The 22,466-nt window shown below is 35.2% G+C and overlaps 1 protein-coding gene across 2 annotated transcripts in view; it reads left to right on the forward strand.

Annotated features, from left to right (window-relative positions):
* Positions 1 to 19,931, forward strand: part of NR2C1 (nuclear receptor subfamily 2 group C member 1) — a 45,902-nt gene extending 25,971 nt beyond the window's left edge. The window contains exons 9-14 of one of the 2 annotated variants that reach the window (XM_045780025.2): positions 636 to 801; positions 6,765 to 6,886; positions 13,246 to 13,385; positions 14,774 to 14,896; positions 16,845 to 16,950; positions 19,607 to 19,931. In XM_045780025.2, coding sequence (XP_045635981.2) covers positions 636 to 801; positions 6,765 to 6,886; positions 13,246 to 13,385; positions 14,774 to 14,896; positions 16,845 to 16,950; positions 19,607 to 19,781 — 832 coding nt within the window. In that variant the 3' untranslated portion in view covers positions 19,782 to 19,931. Of the gene's footprint in view, positions 1 to 635; positions 802 to 6,764; positions 6,887 to 13,245; positions 13,386 to 14,758; positions 14,897 to 16,844; positions 16,951 to 19,606 lie in introns of both variants that reach the window. The other variant, XM_045780024.2, reaches the window with a different exon arrangement.
* Positions 19,932 to 22,466: the final 2,535 nt, after the last annotated feature.

A 22,466-nucleotide genomic window follows, 5' to 3' on the forward strand; every position in this document is an offset into this window, starting at 1 on the left:
AGAGTCTCTTAAGAGTACTTTCTTGAACATAAGATTTTAAGGAACTGTAAAAGGCCTCTCCTCTCATTGAAAAATATGGGGAGCTATTTTAAATAATTATTTGCTGACAGTTCATTATTTGCCATCCTAATCTCAAATTCTTACATATTAGATGTACCTGTGTTAACGGAAGTTTTAAAATATTTTCTGAATTTTTAAATAAAATTAAAATCTGTGTTGTGTAGAAAGCAGTCAAGTTGACCTACGTTCTTGCCCTTATTCTTTATAAATACCTTCTGTATGTAAAGTAAATGGGCTGTTATCTTGTAGTATCAAATGTGTAACTTGTAAAAGCATATTTTTAGACCAAAGTAAAAGGGTTTTTCCTCCTGGTAATTACATAGAAATCTTTTAAAGACTTTAATTCTCTGATAATACATTAATATAATATGGCTTTTCATACTATGCATATTGAAGTTTGACTTGTTGCTTTTGGAAACAGGTATAGATATCACCGAAATAGAGTAATCAGTGATACACCAAAGTTCTGTATTCTCAATAACTTTTTTAGGCCTAAATCTTCTACAATTTTATGTAGAATTTTTATTTTATTGTGGAAATTGACCAAGCTTACAGCATCTGATGTCTCCTAATAGGGCATTTGACACTCTTGCAAAAGCATTGAATCCTGGAGAGAGCACAGCCTGTCAGAGCTCAGTAGAGGGCGTGGAAGGAAGCGTACACCTAATTGCTGGAGACTTGAGCATAAATTACATCGAGAAAGAGGGGCCACTTCTCAGCGATTCACATGTAGCTTTCAGGGTATTTCCATATTTTTTAATATAATGTTTATGTTGTGTTATCCATTTTGATTTTAATCTTCCCTATAGAAATCAAAGTATATTTGTTGTGCTTTTAAAGTCAGAAATATTCCTGATAGAATTCAAAATAGCAGCTGAAACATGCACATCTGGCTATATAAAGTAATGGCTCAATAAAGCATCCTGTTTATAAATCATGGTTATAATATTGATTAGTGGTTTTAAGTCTATAAAAGCTAGCTTTTAGAACATTTAGACATAAGTTTCGGATGTTGTTAACTCTATGTATTGACTTTCATCGTGTTTGTATACACCGGTTTTGTTCAGTGCTTTAGTGTAAACCAGTATGTGAGACCCAGTTATTCTTACCACGGTAACATTTATTATGTATTGCCCTAATTAGCTAGCTCTCAGTATCAAGAATGTAAAAATTTAATACATTTTAATTTTTGGCTTTTAACTTTTTACATTTTAACCATTTTGGAGGAGGTACATTTGTAGTTTCTCTTTTGCTCCCCCAAATACATTAGTTTATGATGGAAATAATACATATAGAATATTAGAAAATAACTGTGTCATTCAAATAATGTTCGGACTACAGGTATAGATACACTGATCATTGAGGCCCTACATTAAGACTTTGATGTTTTGACCCCTCCATTTTAACCACTCTTTATCTTCTCTCTGCCAGCTATGAGTACTGTCAGCAAATCGTATGCAAAGTGATTAAAAGTATATAGGAGATTTCAGGGGCGCCTGGGTGGCACAGCGGTTAAGCGTCTGCCTTTGGCTCAGGGCGTGATCCTGGCGTTATGGGATCGAGCCCCACATCAGGCTCCTCTGCTATGAGCCTGCTTCTTCCTCTCCCACTCCCCCTGCTGGTGTTCCCTCTCTCGCTGGCTGTCTCTATCTCTGTCTAATAAAATAAAAATAAAATATTAAAAAAAAAAAAAAGTATATAGGAGATTTCAATTAGCAATACACAGCAGTCCTGAAATACCTGAAGGAAATTGTATATAACTTTACCGTAGATTATAAGTTTCCACAGGTTTCTAATAAAAATATAAACAGTTGTCAAATAGTGGTTTGTGTGACTGCTACAAATAACATAAATCTAACATTGGCTAAAACCACATACGATAAAACTTACATTAGTAAAATTTGACTTGGTAGAAAAGTAGCCACAGAGAAAACTCAGTGACTTAATAAATTGCTGTAATTTGATATAGTCAGTAAAACAAAACAGTGAAACCAATCTTCATGTAGAATTTTACCAAAGATAACCTACATGGAAAAAATTAGAAATGTTTTATTTGTACTGTATGAAAATTTTTTGTGGGGCCTGTAAGAAAAGATAATGGGAATAATCGTCATCCTTAAAAATTATGGTAGGAGCTATGGACGAGGGTGGAGCGAGGCAAATCTGATTTTTCCCCATTGCTCTTTTTTATTCTAAATAAAAGACGTGCTTTTGTTGTCTTACACTTTTATTTTCTACCTTCCTGTAGAAAATAAAAGGCCTTTTTTAATTGTTGATGCTGGTCCTCAAAATGTTTGATTCTTTTAGATATTTGTTACAGACAGATGAGTGAGGCAAATTAGAACTTTTTCCTGTCTCTGGAATTGGTTTTTTTCCATACAGTCTTTGACCTTCTGTTCTCTGGGTGTCCTCAGAATCAGCACTGTGAAGTTTCTTGGTCTCCTGACAAAGGCAGCTTCTTCTTTCTCTGATGCTTGTTTACACCCTTTGTGAAATCAAGAGTTTTACTTTTACCTCACTTCCCAGCTGAGTACTTTTGTAGTTGGCTTTCTCATTGAGGTTTTACAGTCATGAGTTTCAAAACCTGACATCTGTAATCAAATCTCAATTCTCTCTTAACAACTGAGCTAAATAGCATTTTGTTCCTGACTTGCATTTTTATTATGGTGTAGTTTGCAGCATGCTTTCATGTATACATTCTTACATTTGAGCCTTGATCACAGTTGGTTGTGAAGGTTTGGATTTTTATTGTCGTTTTGTGAATGAAAAAAGATTTGGAGGTTTTCAGTGTCATGTTCAAAACAATCCAAACAGAAAGGAGAAATAGTCTAATAATGCATCTTGGAATTTGGTCTGGAGAATCTAGGACAACAAAAATATTAAATATTTTTATTAAATTTCAGAGTTTTTGGTGTGATTTCATGTACTTTATTCTTGATTCTTGCAATTTGATTACATAGATCATCAAAGGGGATAGAATTCCCATTTAGAAATAAGTGTATGAGACAGAGGTAGGTGATTTCCAAAACTGTTCTCTCATGTGTATCATCTCAGTATTAAAACCATAGTCCTTCTGGTCGCCGTGTTTGATGTTGGGGGGAGTCATCATCATTCTCCCCACGCCTCACTGCCCTGCATTCCCTGTTGAATCCTAACCATTCTTTTGCTTGAATTTCTCCCTTCGTCTTCATTTTTATCACCATATTTCAAGGCCTTTTAAATTTTCTTACCTAAACTGTTAGAGTAATATCTTTGCTTCCAATCTCTTCATCTTGTCCTGTGCCCTAGTAACAGAATGATGTTTGTCAAAAATCAGCCCAGTTAATGGGGCACCTGGGTGGCTCAGTCCGTTAAGCGTCTGTCTTCAGCTCAGGTCATGATCACAGGGTCCTGGGATCAAGCCGCTTAGTCAGGCTTCCTGCTCAGTGAGGATCCTGCTTCGCCTTCTTCCTCTGCCCGACTCTGCACTTTGTGTGTGTGTGTGTTTGTGTGTGTGTGTGTGTGCACGCGCGCACACGTAGCCCCCCCCAATAAATAAAATCTTAAAAAAAAATCAGCCCATTTATGTTACTCTGCTACCTAAAAGCCTTCATTAGCTTCCATTGCCTATCTGAGATAAAGTCCATGACCTTTTAGGACCTTCCACATTCTGATTCAGTAGCCCATCATTTATCAGAAATGCCATCCCTTTCTTAGCCCTTTCTGTAGCTCATTCTGTTTCCGTTTTATTCTTCTATTGAAGCCTCAGCACTTAGGTTAGTACCTTACAGTGAAATCTCAGTTGGGGCACCTGGCTGGCTCAGTTGGTAGAGTATGTGACTCTTGATTTTTGGGTTGTGAGTTTGAGCCCCATGTTGGGGGTTGAATTTACTTTTTAGAAGAAAAAAGAAAGAGATCTCAGTAAGCATTTGCTGAATTATGTGTAATCTGGGGTCACGCAGCAAATTAATGACATGTTGGAAGTAGAATTCAGATGATCTAACTCAAGTCAAATGACTTTTTTAAAGTTCTGTCATTTAGCTTATTAACAGAATTACAGAAAGTGCTAGAAAGGTAATGGTAGACAAGTAACTTATAAAATGGGTAGCCAAGTTTGGTTATGTCAACACTCTTTTAAAAATCATCTCAATATATTAGGGCACCTGGGTGGCTCAGTCAGTTAAGTATCCAAGTCTTCATTTCATGGTCATGAATTTGAACCCTGTGTTGGACTCCATGCTGGGGGTGAAGCCTACTTTAAAAAAAAAAAAAAATCATCTCAATGTACTGAACATGTATAATTTTAAAAATGTGTGTAATTCAATTTGTAAACCTAAAAGTCCACAGGCATTTGGGGAAGCTCTTTAACATCATTAGTAGAAACTCATCTTCTCTAGATAGAGGAAGAAATCTTTGTCTTTGCAATCTAGAAGACTTGTTGAATAAATTCTTGTTTTTTAAGCCAGCACTGATGCTAGAGGTGTATCTTGCTTTAAGAAAATTAAGTATTAAAACAGATAAATTATGAGATATTTCTTCTCTTTATAATACAGCATGGCATTCTTTTAAATAATGAATTCCTCTAGTATATATTGCAAATGATTTCAATTTTATGATTAAAGCATAGAGTTTTCAACATTACCACCACTGTTGTGTCAGTCAAGGTGCATCTGTATCTTTTAGCCCTTATGTCTAATTTTTAATACTGTAACTATTTTACTTTCTTTAAAGTGAGTAAACTGTTTAAACAACTGTTGTTGTTTTGCATCTTACTTACTCCAAACCTCTAAAACTAGTAATCTCTGGTAATTCCCCTGATCTTTCAGGCTTTTTACCCCTACTCCCCCCCCTCCCGGGCAGTTTTGAAAAGATATGATAGTTCCCAGATTGTTTTTTATATACTTACGTATAGAAACAATTGCATCCTGATAATTACATTTAAGATGTTTAATATCTGCTTGCCGACGGTTCTCTTAAGATTCTCTTTAAATAGTGGCATTTTAATTTGCTGCTCCAGTAAACATTTCTCAAGCATTTAAAAAGTATTCTCAGGGTGCCTGGCTGGCGCAGTCGGTGGAGTGTGCAACTCTTAATCTCAGGGTTGTGAGTTCAAGCCCCACGTTGGGTGTAAGGATTACTTAAAAATAAAATCTTCAAAAAAAATTTTTTTTTAAATAAGAAATATTCTCCTCAGGGCACCTGGGTGGCTCAGTCAATTGAGTGTCTGCCTTCGGCTCACGTCATGATCCCGGAGTCCCGAGTCCCAGGATCGAGCCCTGCATTGGGCTCCCTGCTCAGTGGGGAGTCTGCTTCTCCCTCTGCCCCTCATCCCACTCATGCTCACTCTCTCTCTCGCTCTCTCTCAAATAAAATCTTAAAAAAAAATATATATATATATATATATACTTCTCATACATGGAATTTCAACTATTGATTTCTCTTGTTTTATTAGTTGGCACCATTTATAAATAGATAAACCATTTGTGGCTAGTAATGAACAAAGGCAGTTAATGTCTTTTACATTTTTATCCATCATTTCTGGAGAACTTTTTTATCATTTTGATGAAAACCTTTTGATCTGTTGGGTATCATAGACACCTTTGAGAATCTGATTAAAGCTATCCATTCCCCAGAAAAATACGTACGGGTACGTACACCTACTCTACCCCTAAGGTAGCCACTCTTAACTGTGTGGTAGAGCTGCTTCTGTCCTTTTTATATGTACATATGTGTATACACACACATACACACAAGGTCCCTTTCACTTTAACATAAATTGGGTCATCTACATATTGTTTCATAGTTTTTCCACTTAGATGTCTGTGAGGTATTTTTTTTTTCCTATCCCATTGCATCTCAATTCATGAATTTTAATGCCTATAAAGTACTCTATAGCATAGATTATTTTCCTTCATGATAGAAATTTAGGTTAGTGTTTCTTACGGATGAAATTACATTTCATTTATAGCAATGAAAATTTAACAAGCTTTTCAAAAATGCTTTTAGAAATGTTTTGATGTGGGATATTTATTTTCAACAGTTGACATGCACTTACAATAACTACCTGAGGTCAGCAGTACAAACTGACAGCCTGTGAGTATTATAGCCACAGACACATTTTGTTTTACCTGTAGATTAAATGGGGAGATTTCACACAGAACCTGCTCTTTGAAAAATAGAGCACGCAGTCCTTAGTCCAAATTGCCATGTGATTTCAGAATATGGAATTCGAGGCACAGCTGTGCCCTTTATCTGGGAGTATGCACTTCCCAGATGGCACCAGCAGGCCCACTTCCCTCATTATTCTCCTGACCCTATACGATTTGAATTTGTTATTCCCCATAGCCTGCGTGAAAGGAACATTTAACATATAGGAGTGCTTCTTAAACTGAACTCGTTATATACCATTATTGATAAAGGAAGAGAAGAAAGGAAAAAAAGCACATTGTTAGACCGAAACAGAAATAACTTTTAAAAACACTACCAGAGAATGTCATAATTGATATTTATTAAATGGGATTCTAACTGTCTGAATATTGCTTTGTTAGCAACTATGATCTACTCATTCTAAATCCTGTTTTCAGCTGTAAAATCCAGTAACTTGGATTATTTCAAGATTTGCCTTTTGGTGAATATATCAAACTCATATTTGATATGTTTACATGTAACTTTTTCAAAGAAATTATCATTTAGAGATAATTGACCTCAGTCCCTGTTCACACTAGCTCACCATGCCTTCTCCTATGCCTGAGTACCTGAATGTGCACTACATTGGGGAGTCTGCCTCCAGACTGCTGTTCTTATCAATGCACTGGGCACTTTCGATTCCTTCCTTCCAGGCTCTAGGGTAAGTGTTTTGAAGTCCTTGAGTATAAATGTGATTTTATCGCACAAATATATACTAAGCAAGAAATTTTATTTTGGATGGATTTGCATTAAAGGGGAAAAAAATGGTATAACGTTATTAAGTCTTTTTATTTATGTGACAAATTATGGCAGTTAGTATTTTCTTATATTTACGTAGGAAGAGTATCAATGTTTCATAATTTGACTGAGTTAATAATTCAAACGGAATATATGCAGTGGAGCTGATAAATCATGGCCAGCATTTGTAATAGGCTGTCTTTGCCCTGAAGTTAGGGAGGCTGGAGGTATGCCCTGGGTTTGTCGTCCCCCCCCCCCCCCACCGAGCCCTGCTGTTTCAGTGTCCATCTCAGGCATGTTCATAAGGAGCTGAAATTTGCATACAGTGGATGTTTCAGTGGAAAACTATTGTTTTCCAATCTGTGGTTCCAAAAAGTGGGGAAGGGGGAGAAAATGTAGACCCCATAGTACCACAGTGATCATTTGGAAATACCTACCACTAAGGAACACATCAGTAATCTGTATTACATCTGTATTACCTGAAGTTTGCCAAATTTGTTTAGATTGCGTTAAAGTAACTGGTATGAAGAGGCAACGAGATCATGGAAACAGTTAAGCTCATAGTTAGAAAACTGTTTTTCTAGTCACAGGGCCCTACTCACCAATATGATTTCATAAATAACGTGCTTTCGTATCCTGTTCTTCTGTTCTCCCATTTGCCAAATAGGAATGATAACTGTCCATCCTTTAATTCTACAGAATATTTTATAATATGACTAAGAAATATCTCAGTCATGACTTTAAAAAGCATACACGGGCGTGCCTGGGTGGCCCAGTCAGTTAAGCCTTGGGCTCTTGATCTCAGCTCAGATCCTGATGCTCAGGGTCATGAGTTCAAGCCCCATGTTGGGCTCTGCACTGGGCATGGAGCCCCCTTAAAAAAAAAAAAAGCACACATAGAACCCCACTATAATTTGGTGTTTGGTATACCGTGCATTAAATCACATACTTAACATAATTACATAGATTGAAAGCCTGATGTAGAGTAGTTAGCCTTTAGAACTATTGTTAGCCCTTTCTCTCAAAGAACATTTAGTTTTCAGAATTTCTCCAGTCTGCTTTTTTTTAACAAAGAATTAAAATATGGTATAAATTTACATATTAGCAGTTTATTTTAAAGGATTAGGTTTAATTATTTCCCTAAGCTTGTAACTGGAGTACTTCTGTGTTGAAAAGTAACCTGGTGATATTTTTTATAATAGGCTATCAATTATTATAGTTAAAAAAAAAAGGAACAATTTTTAGGGAGTGCTTTGAACTTCTTGAATTATTTATATAACACTATTGATCTTAAGTACTTCTGTTAAATTAAGTGTGAATATCCTATGGAAACATTCTCCAAATGTTAAAGAAACCAAAAATAAAACCTGAGGTTTCCAGTTATAAAACAGTTTTACAGTGGCAGCCACATTTCCCTCCGATCTGGACTGAAAATTGGTTTAATGTAACAGCCACAGGATTCTTTGCAATCCGAATTAACCATGGTGTAGTATGTGAGGCCATTAATCGCGACATGAACTCTTACTGTCCCCATCTACATCATTTAGTTTGAGTTAATCAGATGGAAGAGGACTAAGTACTGATAGTGGGAAATTCTGTTGTGTGGTAATAAAAGCTATTCTAAGTCTCCTAGAAACTGACATTGTTGGCATTTTTATCCGTAGACACAAAACTTGGGAACAAAGCCCTAATATTACAGGAGAAACAGATAAGCAACATTAATCATTTAATATAAGTCAAGTTTGTTTTGATTACTTATTGAATGGAGAACAGTAGCTTCAAGAAACTTTTCAAGCAGTGGGTGGTTAATACTGTTTGTATTGTACAGTCCTTTATGTTTTACCAGGATATTTTCTGTTTAAGATTTGTAGTTTCAAAACTTACAGGAATTCAGTTGTTTTTCACTTCTACCTGCATAATTTAGGTGATCACACAGCAGTAGGTTCAGTTATGGACACTTGGCATGATTTGTCAGCGGTCCTCTCTACCTGGATTCTCATAGTACAACCCAAAGTTCTAAACCACCACTATTTGTTACAGGAGACTTTATTTTTTGAGTAATTTAAGAAATCTTCCATAAATGCTAAGCCTGAAAGTTGAATCTTTTAAAATCCCACTGAAATAATGTTTACTATAGATGTGGGTTTAAAACCAGTTTTATTGGGTGACTGCCTTCGGCTTGGGTCATGATCCCAGGGTCCTGCTTCCCCCTCTCCCTCTGCTTGCCACTCCTCCTGCTTGTGCTCTCTGTCAAATAAATAAAATCTTTTTAAACATTTTTTAAAAATAAAAATAAAACCAACTTTTTTGCCGTATCACTGGCTACGTTTCCCTAAGGACCATGCCTTCCTTTCAAACACATACTGCTAGGTAAAGTATAATGCCTTGGGTTTATTTGTGTAGAAGACAAATGGTTAGTTTATCCCCACATATAAGTGACTTCGAAAGTCATATTACTTTATCAAAATAAATAGTATAAAGAATGATCTGATCTCTAATTATAAGTACTATATACATATTTTAATGAACTTAACAATATAGAAGAATAGTTAGAGAAAAATACCTATATGTATTTAATAAAAGAAGTTGACATATTTACTGTTATGCAATCTAATGCCTCTATTAATTAACACTGACATTGCTTTCGGTGTACCTGACTGCTACTTTAATTATCCTTTTCCAGCTCCTTTTGCTTTTCAAAGAAAAGATGTTTTGAAAATAGGTAGTATAATGTGATTACAATAGTTATTTGTTTTTAACAGAAGAAAGTTGATAGCAAACATGCCCTTACCATCACAAACTATTAGCTGTAAAGGGGAGTCTCTACTGAGAAATTTGACTTTAGCATTTTAATGCTATAATTTTAATGATTTATACAAAAGCATAGATTTTGAACACCTGGGTTCAAATTCTGGATTTATTCATCTGCCAGCTTTGCTGCTTAACTAGGCTCTATTTCTACATCTGTAAATTAAGAGCAGAAATGCTTTCTTTGCTGGCAAGGCTACTTAGCTGAGATGATGAGTGTAAATTATCTCATCCAGGGCTCCTGCAAACTAGATTATCAATACTCATTTTCCTTCATTCTCTTAGGAACCTTCTTTTTAAAAAAGACTTGCTATTTTCCTTTCCTAATGAACTTTTTAAAAACATTTGAACAGCATAGCTAGCTATACTACAAGGATATTTGGGGTCTTGTTTTGGATGAAGATGTAAATATAGATATCTTTCTGTAATTAATCTCCATATTTACTTCTTTCACTTTTCCTTTGGAAACAAAATAATCTGGTGGCTTATTCCTCAGTTGCCACTTTTCATCATTTAGGGTATGCATAACAATTTTGGTGTCCCTCACGCTCTGCACGATTACTCCTTAACCCTTTCTCTGAGTCTCCCACAACAATGTCAGAGGACTTTCTTCCTACCAGGTGTAGCACAGGCCAGAAAGAGCTTTGGGGTTTTTTTTTTTGTCAGTTGGCTCCATTCATTTTCCTGTCCTGTGTCCACTAATTACCTTGGTTAGCTGTTTCCTCTTTAAAACTTCAGAATCAGAGGTTAAGGTGAGAACTGAATTACTGTGAATTTTCCCATCATGTTTGCTTTTAACCTTTTCCTCCTGTTTATAAAATTTTAAAGTAACACTGAAGTACAGAAATATAAAGTAAAGCTTCATTCTCCAGAGGTAACTAACCCCACTTATTAACAGTTTGGTGTCCTGCCAGATCTTTTCAGTGCCATATTTTAACAATCCAGTACACACTTGCATATCCTATTCTTTGCCTTTCTTTTTACATTAATAAGATGGGTTTCTTCCTATGTCAGCGTATGTAAATTTTTTCTATTCTCCTTAATGTTTGCCTAGTATTCTCTTTTACAGGATCTCTTATTGATTTACTCATCCTTTATTAGTACACACTGGGTTCTTGCTAATTTTCTTTGTTATTTTATCCAGTGCTACAATAAGCACTGTAGCATTTTATGCATAATTTACCTACTTTGTGTATTTCTATAAAATAGTTTCTTTCAAGTGGAATAGCTAAGTCTCAGAGGGTGTATGTTCTAGTTTTTTGATAGATAGTATTAAATTGTCCTCCAAAAAGATGTTGAGTCAGTTAACACATCAGCAATGCTTATATGAGAGTGAATGCTTATTTCCTCACACCCTCCTCAATTCTGGATTTTAGCTGTCTTTTCTGATACATAAAAATAGTATCTTGATCTCTTTTATCTTCTTTGATTTAAAGATTTAAATTTTACATCATTTTCTATATGGAGAGTTAAAAATACTGATTTTCTTTTCATTTAAACTTCATTTTCAAATAGATTTTGAATGCTATAAGAAATTGGCAATACCCTAGATCTTTTTGTTTTTTTAAGTTCTTTCCCATCTTTCTCTACTCAGATATTGGCCCCTCAGACGCACCTTCTCTAGCCATCTTACCTGAACACCCCCCCCATTTTTTAATGCATCATCCTACTTTATAGTAATGTAGAATTTTTATTCCCCGAAAATAACCTGATGTGTATATAATCATATGTGTGTGTATATAATATTTGTATAAAATATTTGAAGTGGTGTTTTTTTATGTTTACCTTCTGTTTCTTGGAGGCAGACTTAATCCATCCTGTTTATTCCTATTTCTCCAGTGCCTTGAATAGTGTCTGGCATATACTTTATGTCATCCCTTATTCACATAATTCTTATATTTACATCTCATAATAACTATGAGCAGGGTATAGGACATATAGTTTCTCATCATTTTATATAACTAAGCAGCTGAGACCTGGGAAGCTTATTAGACAGATTTCAAATGGATAATCAGTGGATGATCTAGGTTTTAAAATCCCGGCTGACTTCTAATATTTTTTCTGCTCTCTCATGCTCTAGAGATTTCTTATTCAGAAGTTCGGGAAGGGGGGGCACCTGGGTGGCTCAGTCGTTAAGCGTCTGCCTTCAGCTCATGGCGTGATCCCAGAGTCCTGGGATCGAGCCCCACATCTCCTCCACTGGGAGCCTGCTTCTTCCTCTCCCACTCCCCCTGCTTGTGTTCCCTCTCTTGCTGGCTGTCTCTTTCTCTGTCAAGTAAATAAATAAAATCTTTTTTAAATAAATAAATAAGTTCGGGAAGGGACCTTTCTTATTTTCATTACTCCTAGCAAAATTCTCAGTATCTCATTTATAGGGATACTAACATCCCATCTGAAACAGGCTTAAAGAATAAACCATTTCGGGACTCCTGGGTGTCTCAGTTTGTTAAGCCTCTGCCTTTGGCTCAGGTCATGATCCCAGGGTCCTGGGATCGAGTCCTGCATGAGGCTCCTTGCTCAGCAGGGAGCCTGCTTCTCCCTCTGCCCCTCCCCCTGCTTGTGCTCGCTCTCGCTCTCTCTCACAAATAAAAAAATAAAATCTTAAAAAAAGAAGAAGAAACCATTTCTCCCAGGAAATCAGTTGCTTACCTGTCATCAAATCATTCTAATTGCCCTTTCATAAAAAAGCATTTACCTGCATTTAGAGCAAAAGAAAACTTGGGAAAGTTTTTAATGTATGCTTTTGCTTTAAAAAATTTTTTAAATAATCTTTATTCCATTTGTTTCCATGAAATGTGGGATTAAAGCCCCAACTTTTAGTTTGAAATACTACCTGCGACTGTCTTTGTTTTTGTTTTTGAAGATTTATTTACTTATTTTAGAGAGTGAGAGTATGCATGAGCAGGAGGGGCAGAGAGAAAAGGAGAGAGATTCTCAGGCAGACTCCATGCTGAGCACAGCGCCCAACGAGGGGCTTGATCTTACAACCCTGAGATCACAACCTGAGCCAAAACCAAGAATCGGACACTTAACCGACTGTGCACCTAGGCGCCCCTGGAAACTACCTGCAACTGTTCTTATAAACTAACTGACTGATTAATAAGCCAGCAAATATTTTAATTTCTAAGTCTTCCTCATCAATTGCTATCAGTTATACAAAAGAGAGACTTGATCGGGTCCATGTCCAGTGGTCTTTCTAGGATAATTTTAGTTCAGTTAATATTTTATTTTTAATTATAAGTTCCTGGGTGGCCCAGTCTTCGGCTCAGGTTATAATCTCAAAGTCCTGGAATGGAGCCCTGAGTCGGTCTCCCTGTTCATCAGGAAGTCTGCTTCTCCCTCTCCCTTTGCCTCTACCCCCTGTTCATGTTCTCTCTCTCTCTCTCTCAAATAAATAAAATCTTTAAAAAAGTTTTAAAGTTTATAAAATACATGTTAATATCTGTTATGTGTTTGTTGTGTTTCATTTAATAGACAAGAAAATAGCATATCACTGGTGAAAGCTTACTGGAATGAACTTTTTACTCTTGGTCTTGCCCAGTGTTGGCAGGTGATGAATGTGGCAACTATATTAGCAACATTTGTCAATTGTCTTCACAGTAGCCTTCAACAGGGTAAGGAGCATCTTATTTATTTCCTTTTCTAGGATATTAGGGGGTGTCAGTTTTATAAACTATTTATCATTAAAGTTAGATAGCTGATTAATGTTTTAGATACCAACAGCCTTTTTACTAGAGATAACTTTTACATTTTGATAAATTCACCCATTAATCACCCAAAAATACTTTCAAATGAGAGCATAACAAAATTGAAACAATTGTATTTAAGTGTGGCCGGCTGTTTCTGAGTAGGCCCTGTGAATTTTTGCATATTTGGACATAGATAACAAAGAATCCAGGGTTAACTTACATAGAGGTGATCAGATATTTTTAAATGTATACTTCCCACCAATTTCAAACTGCCTTTTTAAAATTATAGTCCTTTGAGTCCCAACATAGGCTGGTTTTTTTTTAATTAGTTCATTGGAATCTATAAAGAGAGCAATCTTTACTCTTTTTCCTTTTCTTGATGCCATGGTGATTATGGCTTTACTTGATGACACAGGCAGTCATTGATTTATAAATGTTTAACTTTAAATTGGCTTGTGACTTTCCATGGGGCATAGGAAGAACTGCTTTTTGAGTTTAGGAGAATTTAGAAATAATTTACAAAATCGGGAATCATGTTTTACTTCCTTAGCATGTCCCATATCTCATTGTTTTACGTTATTTTTAAATCATCTGCTTCCACTTCCTGTTTGAGGGCAGAAAAATCACCTTAAAATGTCATCAACATTAGCTATGGTAGAAGGTAACACTACATTCCATCTTATATATATGGACTCCCGGTCTTGATTCATTTCTCACAAATTTGTGATGGGTTATATATAGACTACTTCACTAAAGCTATGGTTGACTAATCAGATGTGTTTTAAACATAAACACAATAAATTTGAAAAGTTATTATAAAACTTTATTATACTCAACTTTTCTTTGGTCTTGGCTGTGTTTTTTTGCTAAGTATTTGTTTTTATTTTAGTAGTGTTGGTAACTTTAAGAAATCTGGGTGCTTTTGCTCATTTTTTTCAACCAATTATAAGCTTAAATAAAATCTTGTTACCAAAATTTGAGTCTTTTGTGGGCTAGTTTTTTAGGAGGTTATCTTTACAGCTTATCTTCTCAAAGATGTATCTTGAAAAGAAACACTGAATTTATTGGGGTTTTTGTTTTTATTTTTTTTCTAACAGCTTGGTTTTTTTTTTCTTGAATGAGTAATGTCTGCAGATCTCTAATTAGTTTCATCTTTACTTGCAGAGATAATGAATTTTAAGCATTTACAAATTGGTTATATTCAAAGCTAGAAATTAATGAGAAGGAAATATATTGGGTAAAAATAGTCATACATTTTAGCCAAAAACTAGCTTTCGTTTGTTTGTTTTTAATTAAAGATAAAATGTCAACAGAAAGAAGAAAATTATTGATGGAGCACATCTTTAAACTACAGGAGTTCTGTAACAGCATGGTTAAACTCTGCATTGATGGATATGAATATGCCTACCTGAAGGCAATAGTACTCTTCAGTCCAGGTACATAAACATTTACTTCTTAATTAAAACACAGTATTTGGGGGTGTGGGGAACCTGGAATCTTATACATTGCTGGTGGGAATGTGAAATGATGCACTGAAAGCGGAAACAACCCAAGTGTCCATCAACAAATGAATAAACCAGATGTAATATCTACACACAGTGGAGTATCAGCCATAAAAAGGAATGAAATTCTGATAGATGCTACACCGTGGTTGAAAACTGCACACTAAGTGAAAGAACCCAGTCACAAAAGACCACATTTTATATGATTCCATTCATATGAAATCTCTGGAATAGGCAAGTCTGTAGAGACATAAACTAGATTAGTGGCTACTAGAGACTAAGGAAGGGGAGCATGGAAAGTGACTGCCAGTGGGCGCAGAGTTTCTCTTGGGGTGACAAAAATGTTCCAAAATTCAGTTCATAGTAATGGTTGCACAGCTCTGAATCTACGAAAAACTATTGTATTATATACTTTAAATCAGTGAATTTGTGGATGTTAGACATTGATCTAAGTATGAAAAGGAAAGTTGAAGAAATCATTGAAATGACATAATTATGTTCATGTCAACATTTAAATTCTTAGGCATATTTTGGTAGGCATCATTAGAAGACAAATGAAAGGTGAATATTGGTTTGTTAATGGGTTAAACTTCTAAACATCTTATTAGAGTTACCAACAAATAGAAAAATGTCTCTTATTTTCCTGCCAGTTTCTAGCTTTCACGTATAGTAAAATGACAATAAGCTCAATGATCAATTTTTGAGTAAGAAAAATTGACTGTTCTTTTAGACCCTATATTTCTTATTTTGGTATGTATTTCTGTTCCTGTGCATCATAATAAAATTATATGAGGAAACCTTCTTAAGCTCAGTGATACTAATATGACAATTAAACCTTTTTTTCTGTTCCTTTAAATGTTCATGGAACTTCATAACATGTATTTCCATTTTAATCACAACCAATTTGCCACCTTCATTTTCCTTAAAATTAAAAGAACATAGATTTGATTTAATGTAATTTTATTTTATTAAGTATTCCCAATATTTTCTATTTATTTTTTATTCTCTTTGGTCAGAGCAGAGCTTTCCATGTTTTTCAATATTGCCTAATTTAGGCATAATTTTATTGAAGTTCTCTTAATATTCCCATTTTTGTGAAATTTTATAGTGATTACTGAAATGTTTATATAGATTATTTCATGTTTCTGTGTTACAGTTTTTCTGATAGAGATACTGCCCATTGTTTGATAATTTCAGAAGTATCTTTTTACCTAACAATGATGGGAAGGTTCTTATGAAAAAAATAGTATAGAATATAATCTGAAGATATTTCATTGTATTAAAAAATGCTTTTTTAACTAAGCTAAGTCATTTTAATTTTTTGTTCCTGTTGAAGCAAGATGATCAAACTCCCTTCCATGACTTTTGGAATAGAGAAAACTATTTATTTTAGTAGATACCAGTGATCTCATTTATTTACATTTTAGAATATGTATATGAGACAAAATAGTTATAAGGGTTTAAAGTACAGGGGCCCCTGTGTGGCTCGGTCGGTTAAGCATCTGCCTTCAGCTCAGGTCATGATCCCAGGGTCCTGGGATGGAGCCCTGCATCGGGCTCCCTGCTCAGCTAGGAGTCTGTTTCTCCCTCTCCCTCTGCCATTCCCCCCACTCATACTCTCTCTCTTTCCCTCTCAAATAAATAAAATCTTTTTAAAAATAGATAAAATAGATAAAAATAGATAAAATGCCAGTGTCTGGCATTTAGTAGGTGGGTTACTAAATATATTTGTGGAGTGAGAGAACCACACATAGGATAGCGTGCCTTTTTTTTTTTTTTTTTTTGACTGAACTCTTCTTCCCACACCCTTCTATCTCATCTCTCCTTGCCTTATTAAATGAGCATTCAGAACTAGGTAACAATATATTCTTTAATGTTTCAGATCATCCAGGCCTAGAAAACATGGAACAAATTGAGAAATTTCAGGAAAAGGCATATGTGGAATTCCAAGATTATATAACCAAAACATATCCAGATGACACCTACAGGTATCTAAAAGTTAAATATTATTTTATTAAATCCATCTTAAATTCTTTTATGAATCTATTATTTCATTATTTTCCATTCCAAGAGTAAGTCAGTGTTTCAGTCAGCCTAGACCTTCGAAATAGCTAATCCTATTAAAAGCAGTAGTGTGTTGTTGCAAGTGATTTACAGGTAGTATTTCATGTATTTCTTACAATTTATAGAAGGGAACTTGGGCACAGAGAGGTTAAATAACTTGCTCAGGGCCATATACAGATGACAGGGCCTGCCTTTGAGCTCAGGTTGTCTGACTCTAGTGCCCAAACTCTGTTTTCTTCAGATGAAATAAAGAATTTTATTAGCGAAAGGGAAAAAATAGGAATGAATGAATAAAAACGCCATTCAACTATTTTATAAATAATTTAGAAATTTGGTTTATGGTATTTCTACCAAGATATTTCTTGCCGATGTCCCTTGAAAAGAATTTTTTTTTTTTTTTTTTTTTTTGTAAGATCCAACTCAGTTTTTGAAGAGGAACGGAATTGGGGAGTAGCTTTGCTAGCACATGGCTGTTAGAGCCAGAATACCAGGGCTTGACTCCTGACCCCTCATTTACTAGCTGTATCACCATGGGCAAGTTATTCAACTTCTGTGTTTCAGTTTCTTTATCTGTAAAATGTAGATAATAGTACCCACAATTAGTATAATGATTAAATCAGTTTATATATATAAATAGCTTAGAACACTGCCTATAGTATAGTATATCATATTGTTTATAGTGTAACATATATGTAGTATAACATATAAGGGCTATATAAATGTCTTTACTAATATTATTAATTTAACATGCTTTGTACTAATAAAAGAATGTTTTACATAAAATAATTATTTACAGATATTCAATAATAGATTTATAAGCCAGTTCCATCATGAAAATCACCCTTAGTTTATCTAACCAGTTTTCCTACCCTGCCTCCTACCAGTTTTATTGCTGCGGCTCACATGATGGGAACAAACAAGAGCTGGGTAATTTGAGGAGGAGAGTAGTAGCTACAAGAAGGTGAATTAGGAATGCCTGGGTGGCTCAGTAGGTTAAGCGTCTGCCTTCGGCTCAGGTCATGATCCCAAGATTCTGGGATCAAGTCCTGCATCGGGCTCTTTGCTCAGCAGGGAGCCTGCTTCTCCCTCTCCCTGCTGCTCCACCTGCTTGTGCTCTCTCTCTCTTTCTGACAAATGAATGAATAAAATCCTTTTTAAAAAAAGGCGATGTAATCCTGTTTTCAGTTGGTCACAAATGTTAGAGTGCGAAATACAAGAGGGATACACATACCCAAGCTTTTCAGAAAGTTATTTTTTGTTGTTGTTGGTTTTGTTATGATTGTTCTCAGTTTTTTAAAGTTTCAAAAGTTGTTTTATACCTCATTGTACAAACAAATATAGTATTTAAATTTTCCTCCTTCTTGACATATAGTTGTTGGTTGACCTCTGTTCCAGTACATTCCAGCTGCTCTGATTGGTCTCTGGAACTCTCTCAGTTTCTTACATTCTGATTTATTTAAAAATAATAAATTATCTTTGGATAGCAGTCTTCAGCTTACACCTTATGCAAGATATGGTTTTGCCTTTAAGATCCTCAGTAGCAAAAAAACTGGTAGGAATCGTTTCATTAATCTTTACCACAACACGGAGAGACTAGGGGTAAGTAAGTGGCTAATACACATTCACATAGATAGAGGGGTAGTTGAATCGAGATTTGAACCCAGTGGTCTTGATTCCATATTCCTTGCTCTTCCCAGTCTTCCCAATAATAACTATTGCCTGTTTTACCATTTCCGTTTGTTTTTTGATTACCATTGAGCCCCATGTGTCCTGATAACACAAAGCATTGCTGTTCTTACAACCTCAACTGAATTTCTAAGCCATTCTTTTTTTTTTTTTTTTTTTTAAGATTTTATTTATTTATTTGACAGAGAGAGACAGCAAGAGAGGGAACACAAGCAAGGAGAGTATGAGAAGGAGAAGCAGGCTTCCCGCCGAGCGGGGAGCCCGATGCGGGGCTCAATCCCAGGACCCTGGGACCACAACCTGAGCCAAAGGCAGACGCCTAACGGCTGAGCCACCCAGGAGCCCCTTCTAAGCCATTGTTAAGTGTATAATTTGATCTGTACTTTGATAACTTAGTTCCATGGTGGGGCAGCTGGGTGGCTCAGTTGGTTGTGTCCAACTCTTGATTTCAGCTCAGGTTATGATCCTCGGTGTTGTGGGATGGGCCGTGTCGGTCTCCGAGCTCAGTGGGAAGTCTGCTTGAGATCTCTCTCTCCCCTTCTCCCTCTCCTCCCCCTGCTCGTGCGTGCACAGGCACTCTCTCTAAAATAAATAAATCTTTTTTAAAAATAAACAAATAAATAACTTATTAGTTCCATGGTCCATATGGCCAAGTAGAGGCAACACAGTGTAGTAGTTAAGAGCAAAGCTTTCCTGTGAAGTCTGTCAGACTGCATGTATATATGCAGATGATTGTCATAACCTTTAAGGCTTGAGAATACTTAAGTTTTTATTTTTAACTTTTGAAAATTAGATCTTTATTAGACCACAACCAATATACATGCAGAAATTACTCCTATTTTTCTACTAAATCATTTTTTGATTTACACCCTTGTTTTTCCTTCCCCTTTTTAGGTTGTCCAGACTGCTACTCAGATTGCCTGCTTTGAGACTGATGAACGCTACCATCACTGAAGAACTGTTTTTCAAAGGTCTCATTGGCAATGTACGAATTGACAGTGTCATCCCACATATTTTAAAAATGGAGCCTGCAGATTATAACTCACAAATAATTGGTCACAGCATTTGAAGCCTGAGATGTCGGTTTAAACTTACTGTTGTTTCCCAGAACACAAGAAGACACCAAATTGAACTCATTGCTTCCAGGGTATCGGGAAATTTTTACTTTAAAGAGTAACCAAAAACCCAGGATGTTTTTATTGTGACTTCTTAAGAATTTTTGAAGTGACTAGGCGGGTGGCGGGAATTAGAATTTCCCTTCCTGTCTTATTTAAGTGAATAAGAAATACTATGAATTTATTCTTGGTTAAGATGACACCCTAAGCTATCACTTCTTGGCATCTAAACTAAGATCACTCATATTTTATCTTATAAAACAAATAAATTAGTCTTTTTTTTTCCAGAATTGTGTTCTATTCATGTTTTTCATTATGAACTAGTAGAAACACTTAATCTTCAGAAATCCCTAAGGAGGATTTCCTTGCTTTTTACTCTTCCATAATATAATCTGTTTAATTACCATGTAAAAGATTATTTTATGCTCAATGGTATAATAACATTAGAACCATAGGAAATAATAATTGAATATATATATATATATATATATATATATTTTTTTTTTTGTCTTTTGTAAATATTATGACACCCTTAGCATATGCCACTCTCATTGCTGGCAATGAGACATAAGCCTACATGATCTCAAGACTTTTTTTTAGTGTTGTATATTATTAGTTACAAGCACTTTTTATTTATGTATGTAGCAGAAAATTGTTTTTGAGAATGAGATAGGATTCATGTTGTAATATTTTTGGTTTACTGCTGTGTTTTATTAAAAGTAGTAGAGACTGAGCCCAAAATGTTTCAGTATTTTAAAATAGATATTAAAATTGTTGCTCTTCCATTCCACAAAAAGCATTGGACTTCTCTCCCTCTTTTCTGACCTGCATTAGAACTTCCTGACCCTTCAATGAGTTTTAGCCCTTCTAGGTTGTTAGAAATACCCAAGTTGTTAAATAATGAATTTATCATAGCCAGTCTGTGTTTCGAAGGTGAGTTAAACAATTACTTTAAAGCAAATTGATCATTTTTAAAAATTTAAGTTTTTTACTATGTAAAGGAATATGCACTGATGTTTCACTGTAAAGAGGGGAAAGCTTTTCTGACAGTAGTATGAGCATCAGCCTGAAGCCTTGTTGCCACAGCAAAACCATTTTAGACTCCTTGGATGCCTTCCACAGTAATGTTTTCCTTAGCAAACATGGTACTGTTAAATCTTTCTTCGTTCTGATTGTCACGATGAATTATTTTGGTATGTCTATTTGTTGATTTTTAAAAAATGAAGATTTTATTGCACTCAGAGTACATTTTTTATAAAAATTTTTGCAATAGAAAAGCTGAATTTAGGGGAGGGTGTGGATTTTACTAATTGCTACTTTATAGTAAATCAGAAGTTTCAAAGTTATCAACTTACAGTCTTTACCAACTTATTAAGGGAAACTTTTTTCCCTATTTAAGATGTGATTTTTGTCATCAGGTTTATTTATAATTATCAGCTGGGAAAAACTACATTTAGTACAAAATAATTCAAATAGAAAAATCAGTAGGTTTATATCTTTATAAACCCAATGAAGTAAGCCAAGGATTCAGGAAAATAATTGCTTTAAAATAATGTACTAATGGTTAATTAAGATACATGTTCCTTTCAGGTATTTTTCCTGATTAAATTTGTAGTTATATTTGGAAGTGTTTTTAAAACTATATTAAAATGTGACCTACATTAAAAACATTTATTTGATTTCAGAGTCCTGTTTGTTGGGTGTTTGGTCATCCATCTGTTCTATTGTTAAGAAATCTCTAACAGAATTTATTAATTTGGAAGAGAAATGCATGGATTATTTACAATTCAGTTTGAAGAATTTGTGCTAAAACTGCAGATTGTTCATTTATTTTCTCCTGAAATTTCAGTAAAATAACAGTAAAGTATAACCACACAATGATAAATAAAACAGGAAACAAGAAATCAAAGGATAAGAGAATTCAGTAAATTCTTGGAAAACAAAATGCAGGTAGAGAAAGACTGACTCATTAGCAGAACCAAGGAAGCTCTAATCTGAGTGCCTGCAAAAGGCAGTTCAGTGAGAAAGGCCAGTATCCCCAGAAAAGATGCTCAGTACCTGGAAGAACTGGTGCTCATATTCAGAGACGATGCTTGGGACATTAAAAAAAAAAAAAAATGATTGGTTGCAAGTCCATGTACAAAATCATTGAATTACCTTTTTCTGCCCTTACTAAGTCAGCTGATCATTTTTTGTCCTTCTGCCTTTTTGATCAGAAGGCCAGAGGTTAATTCTCTTGAGCAACTGAACTGGAAGATCAGACTTAACAGGGTACCAGGAATAGTAGAAAGCCTGGGTTAGATTAGTATAGAGTTGAAAATATGGGTTAAGTGAAAATCTGCATTCTGAATGTGGGGGCTGTAATCATGTTCCCACAATCTTTAAAAACAAACAAAACCCAAAAAAACACCCAGATCCTGTATTTTCCTATAAAACCCCTCAGCCTCTTACCCTGGGCGGATCTGCAGTTTTGAAGGCATTAGCCTGCTGCAGCCTCCTTTTTCAGGCAAATTCTTTGTGTTCTGTTTTGGCTCTGGGGCACAGAGGTTAGTTTTTGACAACAGGTGACTTATAAACAACAAACATTTATATCTCAGTTCTGGAGGCTGATAGTCCAAAGATCAGGGTGCCAGTATGGT

Source organism: Ursus americanus, chromosome 17 (assembly GCF_024610735.1).
Source record: "Ursus americanus isolate L20-20 chromosome 17, mUrsAme1.1.p, whole genome shotgun sequence".
NCBI classification, from domain to species: Eukaryota; Metazoa; Chordata; class Mammalia; order Carnivora; family Ursidae; genus Ursus; species Ursus americanus.